General features: G+C 40.9%; 2 protein-coding genes across 2 annotated transcripts in view; both read right to left on the reverse strand.

Annotated features, from left to right (window-relative positions):
- Positions 1–79: 79 nt before the first annotated feature.
- On the reverse strand, positions 80–16,522 carry LOC308306349 (proteasome subunit alpha type-6-like). The gene is made up of 7 exons (XM_080751299.1): positions 16,349–16,522; positions 13,946–14,040; positions 6,933–7,014; positions 3,422–3,577; positions 2,182–2,360; positions 1,666–1,760; positions 80–1,325 (listed from the first exon to the last, which is right to left on the reverse strand). The coding sequence occupies exons 1-7, from the start codon at positions 16,422–16,424 to the stop codon at positions 1,268–1,270; spliced, it is 741 nt and encodes a 246-aa protein (XP_080607425.1). The 5' UTR covers positions 16,425–16,522; the 3' UTR covers positions 80–1,267.
- Positions 16,523–18,114: 1,592 nt separating this feature from the next.
- The window catches only part of LOC308306344 (mitochondrial ribonuclease P catalytic subunit-like), an 18,541-nt gene continuing 13,011 nt past the window's right edge, over positions 18,115–23,644 (reverse strand). Inside the window, exons 9-11 of the mRNA XM_080751294.1 lie at positions 20,990–21,138; positions 18,734–18,932; positions 18,115–18,306 (exon numbers count right to left, since the gene is read on the reverse strand). Of these exons, the coding sequence (XP_080607420.1) occupies positions 18,175–18,306; positions 18,734–18,932; positions 20,990–21,138 (480 nt within the window). The 3' untranslated portion in view covers positions 18,115–18,174. The remainder of the gene's footprint in view (positions 18,307–18,733; positions 18,933–20,989; positions 21,139–23,644) is intronic.

Consider the following 23,644-nt stretch of genomic DNA (forward strand, 5'->3'; position numbering starts at 1 on the left):
TCTGATTTTAAAAATGTACTTTCTGATTGAGTATCCAAGTAAATCAAACCAAGTAGAAAAGACAACATGTTTTGGCCTTTGTCAAAAATGTGTTTTAATAGAACTGCAGTTATATACAGCGGGACACAGTGGACCAATACGAGGGCTAAATCAAGTCAGTGGATGTTGACGTGAACAGGCTCAAAGTACAGGGGTGGTGGCGATGATGAATGGTAAAGTGGAGAATTCCACCGAATCAATTATCATAAACATCACACTGTAGCGGCTACAGTGGAGCACAAACAGCATCTTGATCCAGAGGTTCCTCCAGGCTTCCTACCCCGGAGGAAGAGGTTCCTCCACAAAGCCTTCGAAGGACACAAAGCAAACGGGAGTGAACACTGGTGACGCAGAACTCGAGACGAAAGAGTGAGTAGCCTTGATATTTTTAGCAGTTAAGGCGGCCCTGAGGTAAACCAGTTGGGAGGCACTGTTTGAAATCTGTCAGCTCACAATGACGCAATGATCTTAGATGGAATGCAAACACTGGCCCCGGGACCCGAGTACATAAAATGCACCAACAAGTTACTGTTCAGTGTTCCCCCATCTTTGAATCTACTGACATGTCTTGTCCATTCCACGACTATTATTTCAATATTTTCATCTAATGTCAGTTCAGCTCAATAGTTTATTTACATCCTGTTTGTTTTTTTTAATTTGCTGTCAAATCAATCAATGCTGCCCAATGTTCATTGTCCAATCAATGAACACTTGGCAGCATTCCTGGTAGTTTACATTTCTAGCATCCAGGCAGTGTCGTTGACAGCAGGATGTCATCAACCTGACTCTTGTATCAAACACTTATAATATCCAGACTCTGAGACCTTGCAGCTCACTACAAATGAAGAGCACTGTGAGTGCGACCAGAATGAAAAAGCAAGAGGGGTCAATATGAATAGAATCAGATATAGTCAGGGCAGGGTTCAGAGCCCCATACCCAGGTGGTGTACTAAGAGTAAAATAAGATGATACATTTTAGGGTAGTCATTATTCCATTTAAAGTCATAGGTGAGGCCCAAATTATCAAATGGTGACATCATGGGAATAGTTTGATAGCGATTTGGGGTGGCATATTGAACCTATTTGGAACTATAAAAAATAAAAAATAACTTTGACATGTCTCGTGCTTAATCTTCCTCCAAGATGCGGCCTTTGTATCTGGGTTGATAATTCGTCATCCATATATCCTGGGTCATGGCGACGGCAGAAAAATGGCCGCCACGTGTCCTCAATCCCTCTCAGACAGAGCCATGAGGTGAACGTCGATCTCAGTCTCTGACAGAACCCTGGAGCACACAGAAACAATGATCCTTTCATTTATTTATACACATTCTACATGACCCAATTACACACATGGAATATGCACAGTTAATAAAGTTAAACTCTATTTTCTTCTTTCCAATGCATTTTCATCATTAAGTGAGTTGCTCTAGTGCTCTACCGACCGAGCTACCCGGATTTACATGTTTTAGCAACAGAAAGTAAAAAAAAATATGGCCTTCAATAAAGATCTCAATCAGCAAAGCGCCTGTTCAGCACTGCATGCAATTGGCTTCATGCTAATTTCTTTAGATTGTAAATCAGTCCATTCTGATTGTGTTGACAGACTAGAAAATGAACACTCACTTGAATGTAGGTTCTTTTGTGGTGATGATTCCAACCTCCAGATCTGAGGGCTTGAAGTCAATGGACACAACCGAAGACAGACAGGAGATGGCAGTCTGTAAGCGGAGGTAGAAAAGAAGATCATGAGCAACGGAGAGGGTCTGCATGTGCACTCCCTATGCCAGGGGTGGGCAACTTTGATGATGGCGAGGGCCACTATATTTCCACCTTCACTCCAGAGGGCCACATTGCATATTGCTACGTCCAACTTTGTCATTCTAGTATCTCATACAAAAGAAACTAAAATAGCAGATCTACAAGCTCAAAACGCATCGCTCAAAACAGGTCATGTTTGGAATTGTAACAGCTGAAATCAATAATATATCAGTATTCCGATATTAACCTGTGGGCCGCATTAAATGAAGGTGGGGGACGCATGTGGCCCCCGGGGCCGCCAGTTGCCCATGTAGGCCCTATGCATACCAGCAAATATAGAAATAATTTAACATGTTGCCTATGGGTCTGTCTTTCTCTCACCTCTATGGTCTGTTCGTAGGACCAGTCCAGTTTCTTCTTGACCTTCTTCTCCAGGAAGCTGGTGGCTTCAGTTTGTTTGACTCCGGCTGCCGTGGCCTTGAAGCCACAGTAGTAGCCGGCCGGATCGCACTTATACAGCTGAGGACCCAGCTCCAAGTCCATGCCTATCAGTATCATACCTACAGGGAGGTATGATAGTGGGAGGAAAACGAGTGTTATTTATGGTGCTTTATCCTTAAAGAAGTGCAAGGATAAAGTAAATAAGCCAAGTGTTTTTTAGGATCTCCCTTTAGTTGACCTTGTACCAGTGAACTGTACCGTCATGAAACTGTACCTTTTCCTATGCAAACTTCTAATAAAGTCTTCAATCAATCAATCAATGGAGGTTTCCATTATAATGGATATGACAATTTCAATACTGACCTATTGATATTATTTTCATTACATCAGTCAAGAGTGTAAAGGAAACAAATCAGCATGAATAATGACTCAGAATGGGCCTTTGTGAGGTGACTAAACATGATCCGTCTGCGGTACGACTATGCACAATAGTAAAGAAGAAATTGTGCAAGCAACAACACAATAACAATAATACTGGATATGATATGATGAAGAAAATGAGTCTCTATGTTACCTTACAGTATTTTGCCAGAATATTTCGGACTATTTGATAAATAAACATATCTATTATGCGTGAGTAAATTAAATCCCAATAAGAAAAACTGTTAAAATAATTCATTTTATGAAAACATTGGAGGAGAGAGAGCGAATTTAAGGTAGAGGGTAGTGAAATGCCATACACCATTGGAAGGTACAGACCCTGGCTACGATCCTTACAATTGATTTGTTGATAACAAGTTGTCATACTTGGGCCCCACGAATACATATTTTATTCTCAGTTCCTATAATTGTGGCACTGGTGATTTTCCTTTGGGATTGGCAGCCAGAAGTTTCTTTGGAGGTGCCAAAAATGTCTCTTGGCAAGAAAAACCCTGCTTATAAAACTGTTTAATTGTGTACATTTTCAAGAAGTTTATGGAAAAAACCTATATTACGTAATATTGGGACACGTTTGGCTCATACATATTATGACATTATAAAATTAATTCATAAGAATAAAGTGTTATCTATTTTCTGCGGTCAAAAACGAACACATTTTGTGCAAAGGCAAAACATTATCTGCATTAAGCTGATCAAACATCCTTCAACAGTGGCTCTGAGGACACACACACACACTTACAGCATCCTAGCGGTCTCATTTCAGCGTTCTGTGTGTAGACTTGAGAGATGTCAGCCATTCGTTTGCACAGCATGTCCACGGGAATGTCATAGCCATACTTGTACTTCCAGTTGGCCGCCTCATACCGTGCCCTCTGGACCTGGGACCTGCTGTCAGCTGGATGAGAGAAAGGGGGAAATGGATACTTATATACACAAGTCTACCTCCAGTCTGCACCTTGTGGACTCGCCGTCAGATGAAAAGGAGGAAGGAAAGAGGAAGCGGGAATGAAAGAAAGAGACAGCAGCTTAAACACATGTGAATAGAATCACATTGATTCACCCGACCAAGACGCTTCCCTCTCGAGTCATTATACCAACATCACAACTGAGCTGTTGTGCGGGGGCCATTTGCGAGAGTCCTAGACTACCCCCGGAGGACCTCTTTAATGTAGCACCATGTGACGTGACAATGAGCCAAATAAAATGCATTCATGTGGCTCCATTAATGGCCAACTGTATCATCCTAGGTTCTTGCACACTAATTAACCATTTAACCATACATATTTAGTTGACCAGAGTCCTTCAGGGGTCTATACAGGGCCTTTTGAGCGGTGGTCACAACGCTCCTATACGTGGCCGTGTGTGTGGATCTCCGTCCGTCCGTCCGTCCGTCCGTGTCTGTATGTAGCCCCAAAGTTTGGCACGCTACTCCTCCCACAGTTTTTGCACCACACACTCGCGCCATATGTCAAATCGACCGGCTTACTCGGGAATCGTGTGCTAGTAACTTGCTAAGAGAAAGGTTCTATAGTTTAATTGATATTAATTTATTAGTTAATTAATTTTCCCCATTGACTTATAATGGGAATTGCAAAAACTCACATTCAAGTATTTTTCTCTCGTAAACCATAGGAGCTACAGTTTCAAACCTCGGAGAGGAGATTCATAATGATTTTAAGAATGAATCCAAAAATAATTACATCACTCGGCCTCATGGTGGCGCTATAACGGCCCACTTTGCGTTTCGCCCCGTAACTCTGGAACCGTAGATCGGAAAATTAAAATTCTTTTTTCCCTGGATTCCTTGGGTCAAGACGCATCTCCCCATATAGGCCACGCCCATTTGCGCCAGGATAGATTTTCCGCCATCTTGAATTTTCTCCAAAACACACTTTTTGCTCCTTTTCCTACATATTTTCTTCAAATGTCACAAAAATCGGTACACATGATCTATGAGGTGGGTAAACCACCGCTCAGTTCACACGGGTGTGATTTTTTCTCTTTGTCCCTCTACACTAAATACCATTGCTGAAAATTGGAGATCTAGTAGCTCACAACGGATCACGTTGCAATGCATTGTGAGCTTGTAGATCTGCTATTTCCTCTGAATGTTTGCACCAAGATAGGGCCACTTGGCTTCAAGCTGTTAAACCGTATGAGTATTTTATAAGTTGACATGAGGTGCAAGAGGCCGATCTACAAGCTCAGAACATGCAGCATCAACACGTTAATTTCTTAAGAATTAGACATTTTGGAGGAAATCTTGCAAAATATCTCCATTACCCATCATTGAAATTCTGGCAAGGAAACGAAAACTTGTGTCTGAAGCAGCTGGAAAACTATGAGTCATGGCGCCGTGTTTCACTTTTCTCCATCCATTCCACGATGACCGTCACTTCCCAGTCATAACACGGGTAGCAAGTTTCATGATGCTTTGAAACCAGATAGCCACACAGCCTATCTGACTATCAAGTACTGTAATGTGATATGTGTATGTGCTGAAAGGAGTCTATGTGTGCTATACTAATATTACTGACTCAATTTTATCTTGGACTGCAAAAGGAAAGCCAGCTATTTATAAATAGGATGGAATTCCAGCTCCTAATTTAAGGCCATGACAAACAAACCACACAGTGAAGTAATGCAGATGGACAGCAGGGGTTTCACGGCTACTGACTTTTAATAGTTGCCAAGTTTTTAATATTTGTCAACTAGTCGTCTTAACGCCAGGGCTCCACAGCAGCCATCGGGCGTCATGGCCGTGTCGGAACGGCTTCAAAAAATGAACCTGGGCGAATTTTGAGGTTGGACGCCGTCACCGAACGCAGCACAACATCGGCCACGGAGCACGGTGCACCCTTCATTGATTAAAGGGAACATTCCCTGTGTTGATAATGACGCTACGCCCGATGGCTGCAGTGGAGCCCTGGCTTTACCCATTATATAATATATACAGTATATATAAGAGTTCTAGGGAAACTTAATTTGTAGACTAGACCAGGGGTTCCCAAACCTTTTTGTCTCGGGGCACCCCATGAATATTTTTTTAATCCGAGGCACCCCTACATTATAATTTTTTCCTTGTATGTCCAAAACTGTTTGTTTTGTATTTATCATCTATAAAATGTATACTGATGCGAGGCGTTGTGTGCTTGTAGATCGGCTGTTTTCACTAGTTTTGTGCGACAGTCTTGTATGATGAAGCAGGGCTTTGCTTTACCAAAAGACGTACACACTTGAAATTTGGAAATACAAGGTTTCTGCCCAACAGTGACGATATTTTAGTGATTATGTTGCGAGGAAAATGTTGTTGATAATAGCCATTTTGGTTAGAACTGACTGAAAATAACTTATCTCGTGGCACCCTTGGACTGCCGTCGCGGCACCCCAGGGTGCCCCGTCACCCACTTTGAAAACCCTGGGACTAGACTACAGCATGAACTTCAAGCACTCTACTATGGCACGTCAGACACAAATAAATAGTCATTTTGATTATTCTAAACAAAAGAGGAACAATAAACAGTTGTCAGCTAGAGATGTATGTTCTGTTTGTAACATTTGTATTAAAAAAATAAATATATATATATATACAATCGAATACTTCAAAATATCTTGTTACCTTACATTGTAAATTAAAAATACTGCCAATATTGTTGACTAGTGGGTAAGGTAGTGGAGTAGTCGTCCAGTTAGTGAACCTCTTAAAGGAGTAGTTCACCCCCAAAATGACTTTTTTTCTATTGATTAGTCACGCCATGGAGAGTAGAGTTCAATATTTTTTGTTTTTTGTCACATTCCTAAGACAAAAATTTGATTCGAGTAAATTTACCCCCATTGATTCCGGATGGCCATTCGGAACGAATGGGGGTAAATTTATTGTTATCACATCACAAACTCAAGTCTCCATGGCGTGACTAATCCATAGAAAAAAAGTCATTTTGGGGGTGAACTCCTTTAAGGACAGGCTTTACCCACAATTTACCCAGCATTAGTGCCAAAATAAATCTGTAATTTTAGATTTTTGCGTTGGCTATTCAAAAATAGCAGATATACAAGCTCACGGTGCGTCACTTCGTGCCTGCTGCGATCTTGTACATCTATTTTTGAAAAATCTTGAAAGAAGTTTAGAAGGCACTTGTAACTGTTCCACCCCAAAAAACATCCCCTTTCCTCACCCATAGTGCTTTGCCCTGACCTCATGACCTCACACTTGGCGTCAGCCTCAGCTGAAGAGGTCACTCAGTACTCACCAGTCATCCCAGACATGACACAGCCGATGTTCTCTGTGATTCTGAACAGGTGTGTGACCGTGGCGGCGTCCAGAAGCTTGTCCTGACAAAAGACACGAGGCACACAGTAAACATCGCTGACACGTAGGGCTGTCATGATTATGACATTTTACATGACGATTAATTGCCACTCAAATAATCGCGATTAACGATTTAATTGTATATTTGTCGTTGACAATTACATTTCTGTTTGGCTTTTAGGCTTTGAAGTTGCATCTGGCAATTATGACACATAACTTAAATGTACAAAGAATATACTGACATATTTGACAACTTTATACTTAAAAAATAACATTGATAGTAGAAATAGCCGATCTACAAGCTCACAACGCGCCGCGATCTGCTATTTCCACTACTTTCAAAGTGTTTGAAACTACAGTATATTAACATTTCTCAACATGGAAACAATTATGACCATTATGCAAAATATAGCGATTACCACAAATAATTGCGATTAGACGATTATGTAATAATTGTGACAGCCCTACTGACACATCATGAACACACACACACACCTCTCCAGCGTCAAGGGGCTACAACCAGGCGGTCACGATTATGGGGTGCGTAACGTTGTTTCCGATGCGTCATTAGTCTGACGGTGCTTAACCCTAACCGCATGTAGGAATAACGGGACGTCGGAATATAGAAATAACCAGATGATTGAGGGTACACTTGACGATTAACACGATCTTATCACCACAATTCTATCTGCAGTTCATTGGCTCCCTGTCAAGTTTAGAAGAACATTTAAAAGGTGCTTTTATGCGTTTATAAATCTCTACGCTGGCTAGCTCTCAAATACCTGGAACGCGCCCGAGTCGTGTTAGATTTTAACCACTTTAACCATCATTGTATGCTTTAACCTTAGAAAAATAGCAGATATACAAGCTCACAGCGAGCTTGTAGATCTGCTATTTTTGAAAAAACGTGAAAATGTGTGCAAGTCTATGAATATCTTTGACCCGATCTTTTAGTGTGGTACGATGTGTACTTCCGTAGGATTTTTGTGCTAAAATTGATTTTTTTGCAGATCCTGGTTTTATAGAGTCCAAACTATGAGAAAATGATGGGTGTCAACTTTTCCGGACCCCCACCCCCTTTCTGGGGGTCATCTAGTTTGGGACCTCCCAGAACAGTACGCCAGCCAGTTAATGTCCAATTTTCTTAATATTAGGGTTGTTTTGTAGGTTTTAAAATATTCTGATTTCATTTATTACACTTTTGAAGCAGCCAGAATAAGCTTTCTGACTTTTGGTTGGGGTCTTTCCTCACCTGGGACCCCCCAGACGGTCCCCTATGCCTATCTCAGTAATCGCTCTGCTCCTGCTCCAGAAAAATTTCATATTAGATCATAATTGAATGAATGTTTTTGTAGCTGCAACAAAAATGAGCAGTAGCAAATACCAGGGGTCTTCCACGGGGGCTTCGGGACCCCTAGGGGGTCCTCAGAGTTAGTACATAATGTACTTCTAATGATTTTTTAAGCGGAACTTTTTTTTTTTTACTGCTTTGGCTTTTATAGGGACCAAACTGTCAGAAAATGATGGGTGTCAGATTTTCCTGACCCCTGCCCCTTTTCTGGGGGGTCATCTATTTTAGGACATAGCAGAACAGTATGCCAGCCAGTTAATGTCCAATTTTCATAATATTAGTTGTTATGAAGGTTTTAAAAGTTCATATATTGCACTTTTGAAGCAGCCAAAATAACCTTTCTGACTTTTGGTGGGGGTCTTTCCTCACCTGGGTCCCCCGGAATGACCCCTGTGCCTATCTCAGTACTCATTACAGTCCTTGCTCTGCTCCTGCTCCAGAACAGTGTCAACTTAGATCATAATTGAAGCATAAAAGCTTTTTGTAGCTGGGCTCTGACAACAACAATGAGTAGCTAATACCAGGGGTCTTCCACAGGGGGTCTGGGACCCCCAGGTGTCCTCAGAGTTACTAAAGGGGCCAGCCAAATCTCTGGTCACCCCAACCTCCCAGTCAGCCAAGACATCTGACTGGAAAATACCCTCCACTCTCTGAATTCCATCCATTATCTTCAATTGGTGGAATCGCAGGGTATCATTTAGCCTATACTGCATTGTGACGTAGTTGGCATGGAGGATATGTGGTAGCCGTGCAGCTCCAAGTTCTTTGACTGAAATCCCATCCCATTACCCTGCATTATCACAGATGCGGGGTTGTTGGACCAAAGTGCTCCAATGACTCCAATGTTGATGGAAATAAATAAGTAAGCCTTGTCCAGCCCTGAGGCTCATAGGGCAGGATAGCCCTGTTTCTGTGAGGCAGCTTGATGTACAAGTACCCCTGGAAGTGGACATGATAATAGTTTGTCACAGGGACATACCCAGATCCAGCCTTTGATGCTGAGGTCATACATTCAAGATGTATGACAAGGTCCATATATGGAGTTCCCTGATGTCTTCAATATTAAGCCCATATCTAACAGGACTTCATATGGGAATGCCCATATATGGAGGCCACATCAGCCACATACCCCACAACAGAATCCATATATGGCCAAGACAGATGGCCAAGACAGCCCATATCTGTGTGGCTGGTTCTACAGACAGGGATCTCCATGTATGGTATGGGCATAAAAGGGTATGATGTCAGTTGTCATAGACATCATAGGACTTTCACATAACAAATAACAGAGTAAGCATGTTTGGGCTCTCACAGCATATCTCCATATACAGTACATGGATCTCCATATATGGGTACCAGGGGTCTCCATATATGGGTAACTGGTCCGATATACATACATCACTGGCCAGATGGCAAAGAATTGGCGCCCTGAGGCGTCTTACTAGTAAATAATACTGAGAATACTAATAAACCATCAAGTACACTACATAAACCCAGGATACATAAAACTAACAGTTTCTAATATTATTCAAAAATAGATAGCAAATTGCAGAACTGGTTGCAAGAATAGGGCCAAAACTGAAACAGCCGTTTGGCTGGCCCCCTGTAGTAACTCTGAGGACACCTGGGGGTCCCGGACCCCCTGTGGAAGACCCCTGGTATTAGCTACTCATTTTTGTTGTCAGGTACAGAGCCCAGGTACAGGTACAAAAGCGTTTATGCTTCAATTATGATCTAAAGCAAGGACTGTACTGAGATAGGCTCAGGGGTCATTCCGGGGGTCCCAGGTGAGGAGAGACCCCCACCAAATGTCATAAAGGTTATTCTGGCTGCTTCAAAAGTGCAATATATGAACTTAGAATATTTTAAAACCTTCAAAACAACTCTAATATTATGAAAATTGGACATTAACTGGCTGGCATACTGTTCTGCGAGGTCCTAAAATAGATGACCCCCCAGAAAGGGGGCAGGGGTCAGGATAATCTGACACCCATCATTTTCTGACAGTTTGGTCCCTATAAAAGCCAAAGCAGTAAAAAATACATTTTAGCAAATAAATCCTTAGAAGTAAACTTAGTATCACACTAGGTAGTAACTCTGAGGACCCCCAGGGGTCCCGAAGCCCCTGTGGAAGACCCCTGGTATTTGTTACTACTTATTTTTGTTTTCAGAAAATAAATGCTTCAATTATGATCTAATATGACATTGTTCTGGAGCAGGAGCAGAGTGATTACTGAGATAGGCTCAGAGGTCCATCTGGGGGTCCCAGGTGAGGAAAGACCCCAACCAAAAGTCAGAAAGGTTATTCTGGCTGCTTCAAAAGTGTAATAAATGAAATCAGAATGTTTTAAAACCTACAAAACAACCCTAATATTAAGAAAATTGGACATTAACTGGCTGGCGTACTGTTCTGGGAAGTCCCAAACTAGATGACCCCCAGAAAGGGGGTGGGGGTCCGGAAAAGTTGACACCCATCATTTTCTCATAGTTTGGACTCTATAGAACCAGGATCTGCAAAAAAATCAATTTTAGCACAAAAATCCTACGGGAGCTGTTTTTTGGACGCATCGTACCACACTATTTGACCCGACTACTAAATCCTTCCTCTAAATCAGTGGTTCTCAAACTTTTTCATGTCAAGGACCCCCAAAATGACAGGTATTTAGCCACGGACCCCCATCTCAAAATATGTTGTTCCAGGGACCCCCAGAAGGTTAAAGTAGTCAATAATCTTAGGCCTAAATGAGCTAGCCTGGCCCCCTCATAACTATCTGAACTTTTGCATGATTATACTCCAGCCAGAGCACTGAGGTCTGCCGACAGGCTGCTCTTGATTGTTCTCATAACTGGGTTAAAATACAGGGGAGATCGTGCCTTTGCTCCAGCAGCCCCTAGTAGGCTCTGGAATATCCTGCCCTTTACCATTAGAAGTGGTCAGTCTATTGAGGCTTTTAAATCTCTTCTTAAAATGAATTTCTTTTCAACAGCCTTTGATCAAACCTGAGGTTATTGTTTGATGCATTGATTTTACAGCAGCTGCATACATTACTTTGGTCAATATCAATTGATGTGCCCTATAAATAATGTTGATTCGATTCATTGTGACTCAGATAATTGCGATTAACGATTTAATTGTGTTTCTATTTTACATTTTCAGTTTGGTTATTAGGCTTAGTACATGAAAGTTGCATAGGGCAGATATGACAAATAACTCTTTTTTTAAACATTAATAGATGTGACGAGCTTGTAGATCTGCTATTTCCCTATTTTGGAAAATGTTTGAAAATATATATCAACATTTTTAACATGGAAATGATCATGACGATTATGCAAAGACATATTTTGTGTATCTAAAATAACTGTGATGATTGTAGTAATTGGGACAGGCCTACGAACAGGTCATCAACACACCTCTCCAGTGTCAACTGTCAACTAAGGGGCCATGACCGATGCAAAGGTTCAGGGAGCACAGTACACAGACGATATTGAGAGTAGAGGGAATGAAATCATCGACCGTACAGCAGATAAACAAATCATGTGAAATTGAACACATTTTTTCCACTTATAATTATAAATGTGAATCCAATTTAGCTTTTGAGAATGGCCGACATTTATTTTAGAAAGGGTGACAAACGGGTATTTATAGAGAAATAGAATTGGACACGATACGGTACATTAGTAAAAAAATTGCTATGTGTCGTCATCACATTACTTTCCAACTGAGAAGCCAGCGGTCCATAATTTGCAACAACACGGCAAGCATGGTTTTGCAATACAAAATGGTGACGTGACCCAGAGACATGATCAGCAATATTTTATCTTTTCAGGAATTTACTCTTTATTGTGTCATCTTGATGAGAGTCTACATTTTCAAGTTAGGGTTAGGGTTGTGTTTTTTTGTTTAGTTGGCAATGAAAGATTGGAACAAAAAAACAACACACATTGTAGTTTCAACTCGCCTTCAAAAGGTTATCTATAAAGGTTCACATGGGGCTATAATTACAATACGGGGGAAAACTATGGTCAGGTTCAATTACAGTAAATGCATTGTAACACCAAACCCTGGATACAGGCGGCGGACCTCTTATTAGTGATCTATGTTCCATTGTGTTCGGGCAGCAGGACTAGGAAACTGGAAGTTGAGTCATTCTTTCATATATTAATCAAACATTAATGTTTCAATGTGAATGTGTTTATTTTGCCAATGCCAACTATGAACTAACAAAGGACTTTTCTGCTCAACTTGTAGCTTCAGAACAATTATCTTAACTTAATTTAAAGGGACTACACCATGAATTTTCATTTTTCCAATTTGTATGTATTTTTTTCGTGTCCCACCAGCACGTTCTATCCTCACAAAGTCCTATTTCTGACCATTGTGTCTTTCTCAGTTTATGGGCAGATCTATGTAAGCAGGTCTGAGAACGGGCTGTCTGATTTTAGGTCTGATTGTGACATCACAATCGGTACCTACTGCTACTGCTTTGCTGAGTGGGGGTTGGGGAGGGGTGGGCAGGCCTGAGAAGGAGGCAGGAGGAGCTGGGAGAGGGTTGGGGAGGGGTGCGACTGCGGTTTTCCCGGTCACCCTGAGTGCAACGGTGGGGGCCGATGGGCAAGGAGGGTCAAGAGCTTGACGTATTTATTATAAGTATTCAATAGGAAAAGGTACAGTTTCATGACAGTAAACTTATATTATTGATTCACTTGATTAATAGTGTGATATGTACACGTTAGGAAGCATATTTGGAAAAGTAAACGTATATCATGTATTTTAGGAATAGCTTTGTATGCTACTCGGCTTTCCATTTTGCAAAAATGCCGAGATGAGGAACCCGCCCCTAATATAAAATGATGAGAGGCACTCTTGCCGATTTCGTAAGAGACTCATCGCCAATTGCAAGATATTTAAAAGTTATTTGGGGCCATGATGATAACCCCTTCTTCCCATTACTAGACTAATAAGGATTTATATTGTCTGTGTTATTGTTTACAACCACAATTATTCACGTGTGGCAAGATCGCGGTTCCACTAGTTTTACTAGTAGGCTAGTGTAGGCCTAGAAGCTTAATTTAGTGTTTTCCATTTAATGATTTCCTTTATCGGATGTGATGAAGTTATGGATAATTTACTTGATTTAATTGAATAATTTCCCCAGTACATATGACATTCCTGGCCATTGCTGGCTATGAAACAATGAAGAATTGGAGATGCAAAATATTTCTGTGAGGTTGTCAAAAAACAGAAAAGGAAATGTTCAAACACAGAGTGCTTAGTTGTCAGTAAAAGACATGAATAATTTCTACAGGCCAAAAAACCTTAGATTAGAATTGCATTTATAATTAACAGTAATAAAATGGTTGATAAATATTAGTTTAGAATGTAATTCATAATTACTCAAAGAACTTCTACTAATAATACTGATTAGTATTAGAATGTAACTAGTCTAACTGAATCCCAAACACCTCCAGTGGTGTCAGGTGTCTCACCTGTGTTAATAAAATGAATTAAGCGTATGGATGTGTGTGTGTGTGTGTGTGTGTGTGTGTGTGTGTGTGTGTGTGTGTGTGTGTGTGTGTGTGTGTGTGTGTGTGTGTGTGCTGACCGGGACTTTCTTCTGTGTTACGACCACAGCACAGTCCTTCCCTCTGATAGCTACAGAGGTCATCCCTCCCTGGTTGATGGCCTTGAAAGCATACTCTGGACACACAAACAAAACAAAGTATTGTTATAAAGGCATATCCCCAACTGATCCATCAGTCTCCCACTTCTGGTACATGAAAGACACACCGCTTTCCCTAAATGTAACACTTAAAGGGCCAGTTCACCTCTGGGACAACCAGATCTTATTTTATTGTTGTTTGGGACAAGATCAACACAATCCTGAGTTATCTTTTGTGTTCAATCTATGTTTTGAGATATTTTAGTATTTCAGCATGAATGATGATGCAGCATGATGACTCGTATGATGCAAAATGCATTATCATTCATGCTGAAATACTAAAATAACTCAAAACACAGATTGAACACAAGAAAAGAATTGTTGATCGTGTCACAAACAACAATAAAATAACATCTGGTTGTCCCAGAGGTGAACTGGCCCTTTAATCGAAGCAGAGGCGCCAAGTTTTGTCCACGCCGCGGGGGGCTGAAGCCGTATCGACACTACCCCCCGTCCGTTTGCATACACGCAAATAGGACGGGGCAAATAGGAGCGCTCCGCGGGGTGCCGCAACCCCACAGCCCCCACAGACTTGCCGCCTATGAATTGATTTAATCAATTATAAAAAAAAAAAAAAAAAAATCGACAATAGGTCTAAAACAGCACAGGGAAGTAAGTACAGTACTGTAGCCTACATTACAAGGTCTGCTGAAATTGGTTCCATTTAATAGGGTCCTTTTGGGGCATTTGAAGGATAAAATTAAGTCTGATAATGATGTACCGTGCATGTTAACATCATGTATACTTTACATGACTTGAGTTTTAAGAGACTTCATTTGTTTTTTAACATTTTGACAAAATCAAACAATTTTACATCGAGGCAGCACCTATATATCTGTAATTTGTAATTGGTCCCTGTAAAGTCTAAGCTTAAAGTTTTTTTTACAACAAGGGTTAATATTTTAGATTGTAATTAGTGTTAAAATGTTTTCATTTGCTGCTTTCTATCGTTATAGCAATTTTGGTTTCAGTGGGTGGGGCATGCGTACAAGTGGATAAATATGTCTTTGACACAATAAGCTGGCGATTTCTTTATTACAATTTACAGTAACACTACTAGCCCCCATTTCACATTTGCCCATGAAAGATTGTGGTGCATCTATGGAATGGGCTTACTGTGTCTAAAAATACATATTTATCCACTTCTACCTATGCCCCCACCCACTGAAATCAAAATAGTTAAAATGTCTAAAACGATAGAAAGCAGTATAAATGTAATACTCGTCTTTTCTTTTCTTTAATTACCATCTAAATTAAGAACCCTTGTTGTAAAAAAAACAAAAGTTTTTAACATAAGAAATACTCCACTCCTGAGAAAAGATATTTAAAAATCTTAGTTGTGATACAGAGCTGCATTCAAATCATAAGCATTAACTAGACGCCTGAAACAGCTAAACAAAAAACACAATAAGACAATAAAGGTGGTTGCACACTGCTGCGTTTTTCGTTGCGAAATGCGTTTTTCAGGGCAAGGAGAGAGAGAGAGATAGAGAGAGCAAGGGACCGAGTGGTGCGCGAAACGGGCGGCAGTGTGCAAACGTGATTGACATAACGTCAGGTTGATTTTTTTATTTGCGTGCTCCGAAATTCACTCCGATATTCGGCCCGAAAAACGCAGCAGTGTGCAACCAGCTTTAGACTGTAAAATATGAATGTTTTATTTATTACTTTAGTACTTATATATACACAGTACTTGACTGAGTCAATGTACCTTAGTTACTTTACACCACATTGACTCAGTCAAGTACTGTACTTATAAGTACAATTTCGAGGTATTTGTACTTTACTTGAGCATTTCCAATTTCCAACACTTTTACTTCTACTCCATTACATCTCAAATAAATGTAGTGGAGTACGTAAAAGTACAATATTTGGTTCTGAGAACTTTAGTTCCTATCGTTACTACTATGTCAATTTTATTATCACAAAACATATATTAACCACATCATTAGATCGGCTACAGGCTCACAATGAGTTGAAAACTTCAAATGGGACATTCTGCATAACGAGTACTTGAACTATTTATGCTAGGCTACTTTAAGTACATTTTGACAACAATACCTTTATACTTTTACTCAAGTAAATTTGGATTCCGGGCTTTTAATTATAACAGAGTACGTCTACATTGCAGCATTGATAGTTTAACTTAAAGTAAGATATGCGAGTACATGTTCCACCACTGCTTGTTCCTCAGATTGAATGGGCTAATAGCACATAGCAGAGGCTAACGGTTAGCCTGTGGAGATGCCATGACAGAGCAGGTTCTGCTCATGTTTATATACTGACCGACTTGGTAAAGTCTTCCCTCCGGGGAGAAGATGGTGATGTGGCGGTCGAACCCTGCACTGGAACCCCGCGACATGACGCTGGAAAGACGGCTGCTGGCTGAAGTGATGTGAAAATAAGAGGAAAAGTTGAAGTCTGCCGCTGCTAACAACACAAGAGAACCATGGAGGATGGATGAGCACAATGACCCTGGAAGTGATCATGAGAGGGAGATATTCTAGTTCCGGTGTTGTGACAAAATATGATCCCCATCAGAATGTGTTCCCCTCTTTACTCTAATTGTATATTTTACATTTTGCTGTTTATATTTGCTACCTGAAAAAAAAGTTAATAAACAGATGTAAAAAAAAAAAAAAAAGAAGAAGAATGTGTTCCCCTCCTTTGAGTTCCATGTCAAGGTCTCCCCTTAACTCTGACAGTGTACAAATGGAACAAAATGAAACCGTTTGGGTCCATTTGTACACTGTCAGAGTAACAGACTTGTTTGGGTCAATTTAGAGCCCCTAAACGGCCTAAAGGAACCAACAGAGTCCCTGGAATCCACTTTGAGAAACATTGCTCCAGTGGTGGAAAAAGTACTTTGAACAATTTAGTATGTATCAATACTGCAATGTAGAAATACTCTGTTACAAGTAAAAGTCCAGAATTCAAAATGTCATTGAGAGCAAGTACAAAAGTATTGATAATATAAAAAGTAGGCCTACTCATTATGCAGAATGTGCCAGTTTTAGTTACAAATGTAAAACACTTTTTGAAAATAGCAGATCTACAAGCTCAATGCGTCGCATCGCGATGAATCGTGAGCTTGTAGATGGGCAGAATGTCAGATTCAGAATGTGCTCCCCTCCAGCATAATGCTTGGGAGTTTATTGGGTCTGACATTTTTCGTGTAAAAAAAAAACATTGTCCCAGTTGCATCCTCGATGCAACTGGGACGTATCATCAGTGATGTAACCTGAGGTCGACGGGTGTTTCGGGTCTACCAACATCATACACCCTCACCCAGGTGACCCAGCCGGGGTGATCAAGTCTCGACTTACGTCCCAGTAGCTATCTACAATCAGTCCTATTGAGGGAAAATAGGGTTATTCAAACTACTCTGCCGGGACTGGGGGATAAACCGCTCTGGCGCGTGGAAGATCTAGGCTCTATGGGTTGACTCCTGGCCGGGCTCCTCCTACGGTCTCACCAGGTCCTCTCCTGCTCTCACCAGGCAAACGACCTGTGCGTTGCACCAGACACCCGATCCAAACATTTCATTCAGCTGCTGCAGGTGGTTGGGCTGCAAGGGTTGGCCTGCGGTAGTATTGCAAGCTCCACTTGGGCAAGGTGGTGCTGCAGCCTCCGCTTGCGGCTTGAATGGCCCTCCTAAAGGCCTCACCTTGGATTTGTTGGTCTTTTTTGATATACCGATATGAATTCAATTAGAGAGAGTGAGAATATCGATTTGTGCAGATAGATGATTATATTGGAGGAAGAACACATTCTGAAAGGGATACAAAATTGGCACCTAATTGAACACCTAGGTAAATTAAACCTAACCTCACTTTAGAAAACATATATAAACATAACAGAAAAATAATATTACAAACAAAATAAACACACCACTAATGACCACAATAATAACAATAAAGCGAAACACTAATGATAAACATTTTTGATACTAAAATAAATACTTTTGAAAGAAATTCCATTGCATTTTTTTAAAATTAGACAACTTTATTTGCAGTTTGACAATTACAACGAAACCATATGACAGTGTGGACATGAAGTGAGTCCAGCTGTGGTGAATGCACAGTTCCTCCCACACGAAGGGGTTTGATAGTTCAGTGTGTCTTGGTGAGACACAACCATCGCTGTGGTACTTCATGGCTAGTCCTCTCCTCCAATGAGTCGTCATAGGGAATATGCCAGGAGTTGTCTCCAGTCTGTAGTATGGTGTCATAACCAGGGATACTCTGAACACACACACACACACACACACACACACACACACACACACACACACACACACACACACACACACACACACACACACACACACACACACACACACACACACACACACACACACACACACACACACACACACACACACACACACACACACACATTACTATACTTGATGTTGATGATGCTTGCATGATGATGTCGTGAGCTTGTAGATCAACTACTTTCTGTGCAAGACACTGGTACGCAACAAAGTATATCATCAGGCACAATTCCAACCACAACTCTAGACCTAACCTCTAAAAGCCTAAATCTAACCCTAATCCCAAGTCCCCAACCTGAATCTTTTCCTAATTATAAGCCTGTTTAAAACATACAATAACCATTTCAAGAATTGCCTCTCTTCTCCTCTCTGCTTTTCTCCTCTCCTCTCACCTGGAAGCGAACTCTCCTGTTAGGTGTGATTAATCCGTGCACCACCAGCTGATGTCCTCTCTGCCATTTGAAGAAGAGGCGCCTGGAGCCTCCGTCTGGCAGGCACGCCTTGTGGTCCCTCATCAGGTCGCGACTCACGAACCGACAGTGGTTCCCAGAATGCAACGCGGCATACAGGAGGAAGGGGTCGTCCTCTGAACTGATAAAAGACAAAGATGGAGAGATGAGATGGGCAGGCAGTTTGGGAGATGAGTAGAGGAAAAGATTTAGATTAGTAAGTACAACGTGTAAACAGACTTCCAGAAAGAAAGTGTTAGGTAAAAGTGTTAGGTAAACAATAAACATTAAGACAGTACAGATCTAATGTCTGGGGGGGTTATATGCGGTATGGTAGAGAACTTCACAATCAAAGTGGGTGACAAGGTCATAACACGAAAAAACGAAATCTCCTACTTAGGATGTATCCTTGAAGCTAATCTTTCCAGCGAAAAGATGACTTCAAAAGTAATACAAAAAATCAACCAACGAACTCGTTTCCTACAGAGGATCGCCCCAATGGTCAACTTCAACACACTGAAGACCATAGCTGGTGCAATAATCCAGCCCCTCTTTGACTATGGAGTCCACGTATGGTATCGTGACGCCCCACAAGCCCTAAAAACTAAACTCCAAACAGCCCAAAATAAACTAATTAGGGTCCTGCTTAACCTTCCCAATCAGACTCACCTCACCTCTACTCACCAGTTAAGAGTGGGGTGGCTCAGAGTAGATGACAGAGTACAGCAACTTGCAATGGGCCTGGTGTACAAGATACACTACACCACTATGATACCCAAGTACCTGTCAAAATACTTTATAAACGTTAAGGATGTCCATAATTACAACACCAGAGGCAGTGCCACAGATCACGTTCAACCCAGAGTCAACTCAAAGAAAGGGTCGAACTCGTTCTTCTGCTACACCACAAAAATGTGGAATGCCTTACCGAAGGCCATAAAGGAGTGTGGATCACTAGCATCCTTTAAAATTGCCCTAAAAAACCACTTACAGGCAGCAGCCGTTCACAACTGGTAAAAACCTAGCCCAACCCTACCCTCCCTGCCCCTTCCTTGTATATACTGTACATACTGATTGTTTAGACTTACTGTTACCTGCCCCTTCCTTGTATATATTGTATATACTGTACTTACTGATTGTATAGACCTACTGTTTTCTTTTTTTCTTTACATATCTACTGCATAGTACTGTGTTCTATTTGTCTGTCATTCAATGTTATATGAGATACTTTAATGGTTTCCTGTTGAAATAAGCTTAGTCTTTTCATGGATCTCCTTTTAGTAGACCTTGTACCAGTGAACTGTACCGTCATGAATCTGTACATTTTCCTATGCAAACTTCTAATAAAGCCTTCAATCAATCAATCAATCATGCGCGTTTTGCAAAATGACACATTTTCCTACGTCACAATCACCTCACATCAAGTAATTAGTATAATATAAAAATCTACTTGCAGAGAAAATTCTTTGAGATAGGTAATCAAAGTCACAAATATCATTGTGCAGTTATTTGTTGTCATAGTTATTTTATCAATGCATTTTAATACATTTTCAGGTGCAGATTGATCTGAAAACTCTAGTCCCTAGAGCAAATTCAGCCAATTATTTAGCTACCGATGTACCCAACATCAGGAGCGTGGCGTTGTACTGAATGATATGATGAATCTAGACTGTTTCCAACTTTAATCGTGGAATACTGTCGGGATGAAAATGGCTATTCATCCAGTCCTCCTGTTATACAAGCATGTCATCTGTTCTAAACACTTAGCACCTGGGACTTAAATCATTTATCTTCACGATTCAGTGCAGCTTTGTACCCGACTCATCATTAAATGTTCTCTGTTCTCTGAGTCAGCACCTCGTCAGCACTACTGATAAGAAGTACTGTTTTTTTAATCATAAGCTTTGACTATGTAAAGCGTTGGTTCTCAGTGTGGGGTCCGGGGACCCCCAGGGGTCCTTGAGGGGGTTCAAGGGGGTCCCATAAGTGATGGATAGTTAGAAACTAAATGGACTCTTATGTGTATTTTTCTACTTTGTCTAAAGCTCTGCCCAACCATGTTAAAAACAAATCTTGTATGGGGTCCCTGGCATATATCTTTTCAGATGGGTGTCCGTGGCCAAGTACATGTCAATTTAGTCCTTGACGTGCAAAAGGTTGAGAACCACTGCTCTTTTCTCTATTCTCAGAGGGACTCACATGTTGTCAGTGAAGAAGCAGTGTGCCTTCTGTCGGATGAGCCTCATGTTTTGTTGGTCCCAGGACCGGGTGCGCTGAAGCATGTGTTTCCTGCCCAGAACCAACACAACCTGACCCTGACGCTCCAACTCTGACACCACCGCTAACAACTGGGGATAGAGACAGAAACACGTTTTTATTGTAATATGAGCTATTTGTTACAGGTAAAACCTCAGCTCAGAAGAATGAAAATAACAAGCTCACACACTGTGTATCTATCTATTGCCAAAGTAGACATTCAATTACAAAATAAAATCTTAGGTAACAAATTAGGTAAAATACAACAAAAAAGAAAAGCAATGCAATAACAGTTATCACAATTATTCACACTATATTGTTGAGAGTCTCATCTTCACCACTCATCAGGCAGGTACATAGCAACGGGTAAACGGAGGCCGTGGCATGCGTTCCCACTTCCCAACGAGCATCATTCCTAACAGGCACTGGCCTAGTTCAAGTAAAATCTAAAATCGTAGTTTATTCACACATTAGTGTGATAGCTAGTCATTGGTTATAGTTTCATCCAGACATTAGCCATTAGTTACAGTTTCCTCCAAATATTCAAAGAAGTGCCGGTCCATCTCATTTAAATGGCAGTGTTTACACATCCTTTAAGCTGTTGGAAGCCCTTTTATCATCTCTCTCTCTGGGTATCTATCTCGGTCCTTATCAGGACAGGCTGTACATAGGAAGTCCTGTTTCTGTGGCGGGGACTTCCCTCGCTGTGGGGACAGTGGTCCAGTCTATCAGCGTTAACACTCAGGCTGGGGAAATTCATCTGTCTGCAAGTCAGCCAGTGTTTGTCAACCAGCAGGTTGGGGACCAATGTTTCCTATGGGCTTTGCTGGTGTGTGAATGGACACGTTTTTGTTATTTTCTGTGTGTGTGTGTGTGTGTGTGTGTGTGTGTGTGTGTGTGTGTGTGTGTGTGTGCGTGTGCGTGCGTGCGTGCGTGCGTGTGCGCGTGCGTACGTAACAAATTATCCACTTAAAGGGATAGTTTTTCTGTTGAATATTCACCCCAGACATTGAATCATGGATCTTTTTTCCCGTTTTTGTCCAATAAGGCAATTCGTGGAGACTCTTGTGTCTCCATAGGGAATAACTTGGCCATCAAGTTATTGGCTTAGGAATGTGACAAAAACAAAAACAATTCCATGAATTCAAGTCTCCATGGGGTGATTAATTAATAGAAAAGAGTATTTTTGGGGGGTGAACTATTTTTGAAATTTGTTGTAAAATTTAAATTATTTTTGATAGCTGACATGCCCAAAATAGAGACGCATGGGTGAAAGATGATAATGGCATGATCATTTTAGTTATAGTAGCAGGTGCTAGTGTGTAAAGGAACGCTCTGCTTGTTCATGGACTAAAGCCTAAACTTTGTTGTACGCCCGATTTTAAATTAAATGATTTATATAGCACTTTACTATTCTTACTTTTAAGTATTATATTTTCATGTTTAGTTAAAAATTGAATAACTGATTTCCGAGCAGCACGGTTGTATAATGACATGTAAATGCACCATAAGGAGCATGCTTATGCAGGTCAAAGGTTGCAGAAAGAATACTATTGTAGAGGAGCATTGTATTGTTTCATAGTAGATTTGGTCCTGACTTGAAGGTCCATGATAATCTTGAGGTTGCAGTATGAAACCGGTGTGAGAGTCCATGTGTGGGTTTACCTGACGGTCTCTCGGTCTCTTAATCTCACACAATGACTAATGGCGTTTGTTTTCAAACATTAAAAAACGTAGGCAGACAGACAGAGACGTTGGCTGGTAGACAAGTGGGCTGGTTGTTGGTTTAAATAAAAAGGCCAGTGACCACTAAAACAGACAGTCCCACCCCCACACACGCAAATGTATGGTTAGTCATAGTACAACATGCAGAAAAGCCCCTCAGTTCCACAGTATATACCCGTAGGAGGGAAATAAACTCTTTATAGTACTATAGTATTCTTGTGAAGACCAAGAATCCTTTCATCTGAGGATTAAGTCGTATCTATATTTTGGCCACGCAAAATTACGTTAATATGAATACCCATCTGACCAGCATTCTTTCTTTTACCCATTAATTAAGACAAAATACCCGAATAACATTTTTTTTTGTGGGTCAGTACCCAGCCCGATGCAGCAGGACTGAATGTACACTACAGTATGTGTGTAGGTCAACCTGGTGTGTGTGTTTGTGTACAAACTAAATAGATGCCATCTAATTGCTTCCAATCGCTTCTTCATGCATGTCTATCTGCATTTGTACGTTAGGCTGGACAAGAACTGCTACTTACTAGGGCATTCACGAATAGCGATTTTTAGTATTCGAATTATTCGACCTCAAAGTACAGGTATTTGAATAGTCGAATATTCGACAGGACTGGCCAAACTGTCAAATATTAAGTAAGAAAGAGGCGAACATTCTGAAAATAGCTGATCTACATGCTCACAATGCCTCGCAACGCGAGTCATTGTGAGCATGTAGATCTGCTATGTTCTTATGACTTCCTATCAAGCCAAGCTTTATAAACCATGAAGAAATATATATATACAGTATTTTTGAAGACAAAACTAAAATAAATAAAAATAATAATCGAATATTCGATTTCGGTGAACAACGTC

This window comes from Nannobrachium achirus (genome assembly GCF_963921795.1).
Source record: "Nannobrachium achirus genome assembly, chromosome: 20".
Classification (NCBI taxonomy): Eukaryota; Metazoa; Chordata; class Actinopteri; order Myctophiformes; family Myctophidae; genus Nannobrachium; species Nannobrachium achirus.

Excerpts from the sequence above, each read along its gene's own strand:
- LOC308306349 (XM_080751299.1), bottom strand. The coding sequence starts at position 16,424 with ATGTCGCGGGGTTCCAGTGCAGGGTTCGACCGCCACATCACCATCTTC. Across the intron at positions 1,761-2,181 it reads CCTACGAACAGACCATAGAG|ACTGCCATCTCCTGTCTGTC; the intron begins GTGAGAGAAAGA and ends CTCCGCTTACAG. Across the intron at positions 1,326-1,665 it reads ACAAAAGAACCTACATTCAA|GGTTCTGTCAGAGACTGAGA; the intron begins GTGAGTGTTCAT and ends TGTGTGCTCCAG.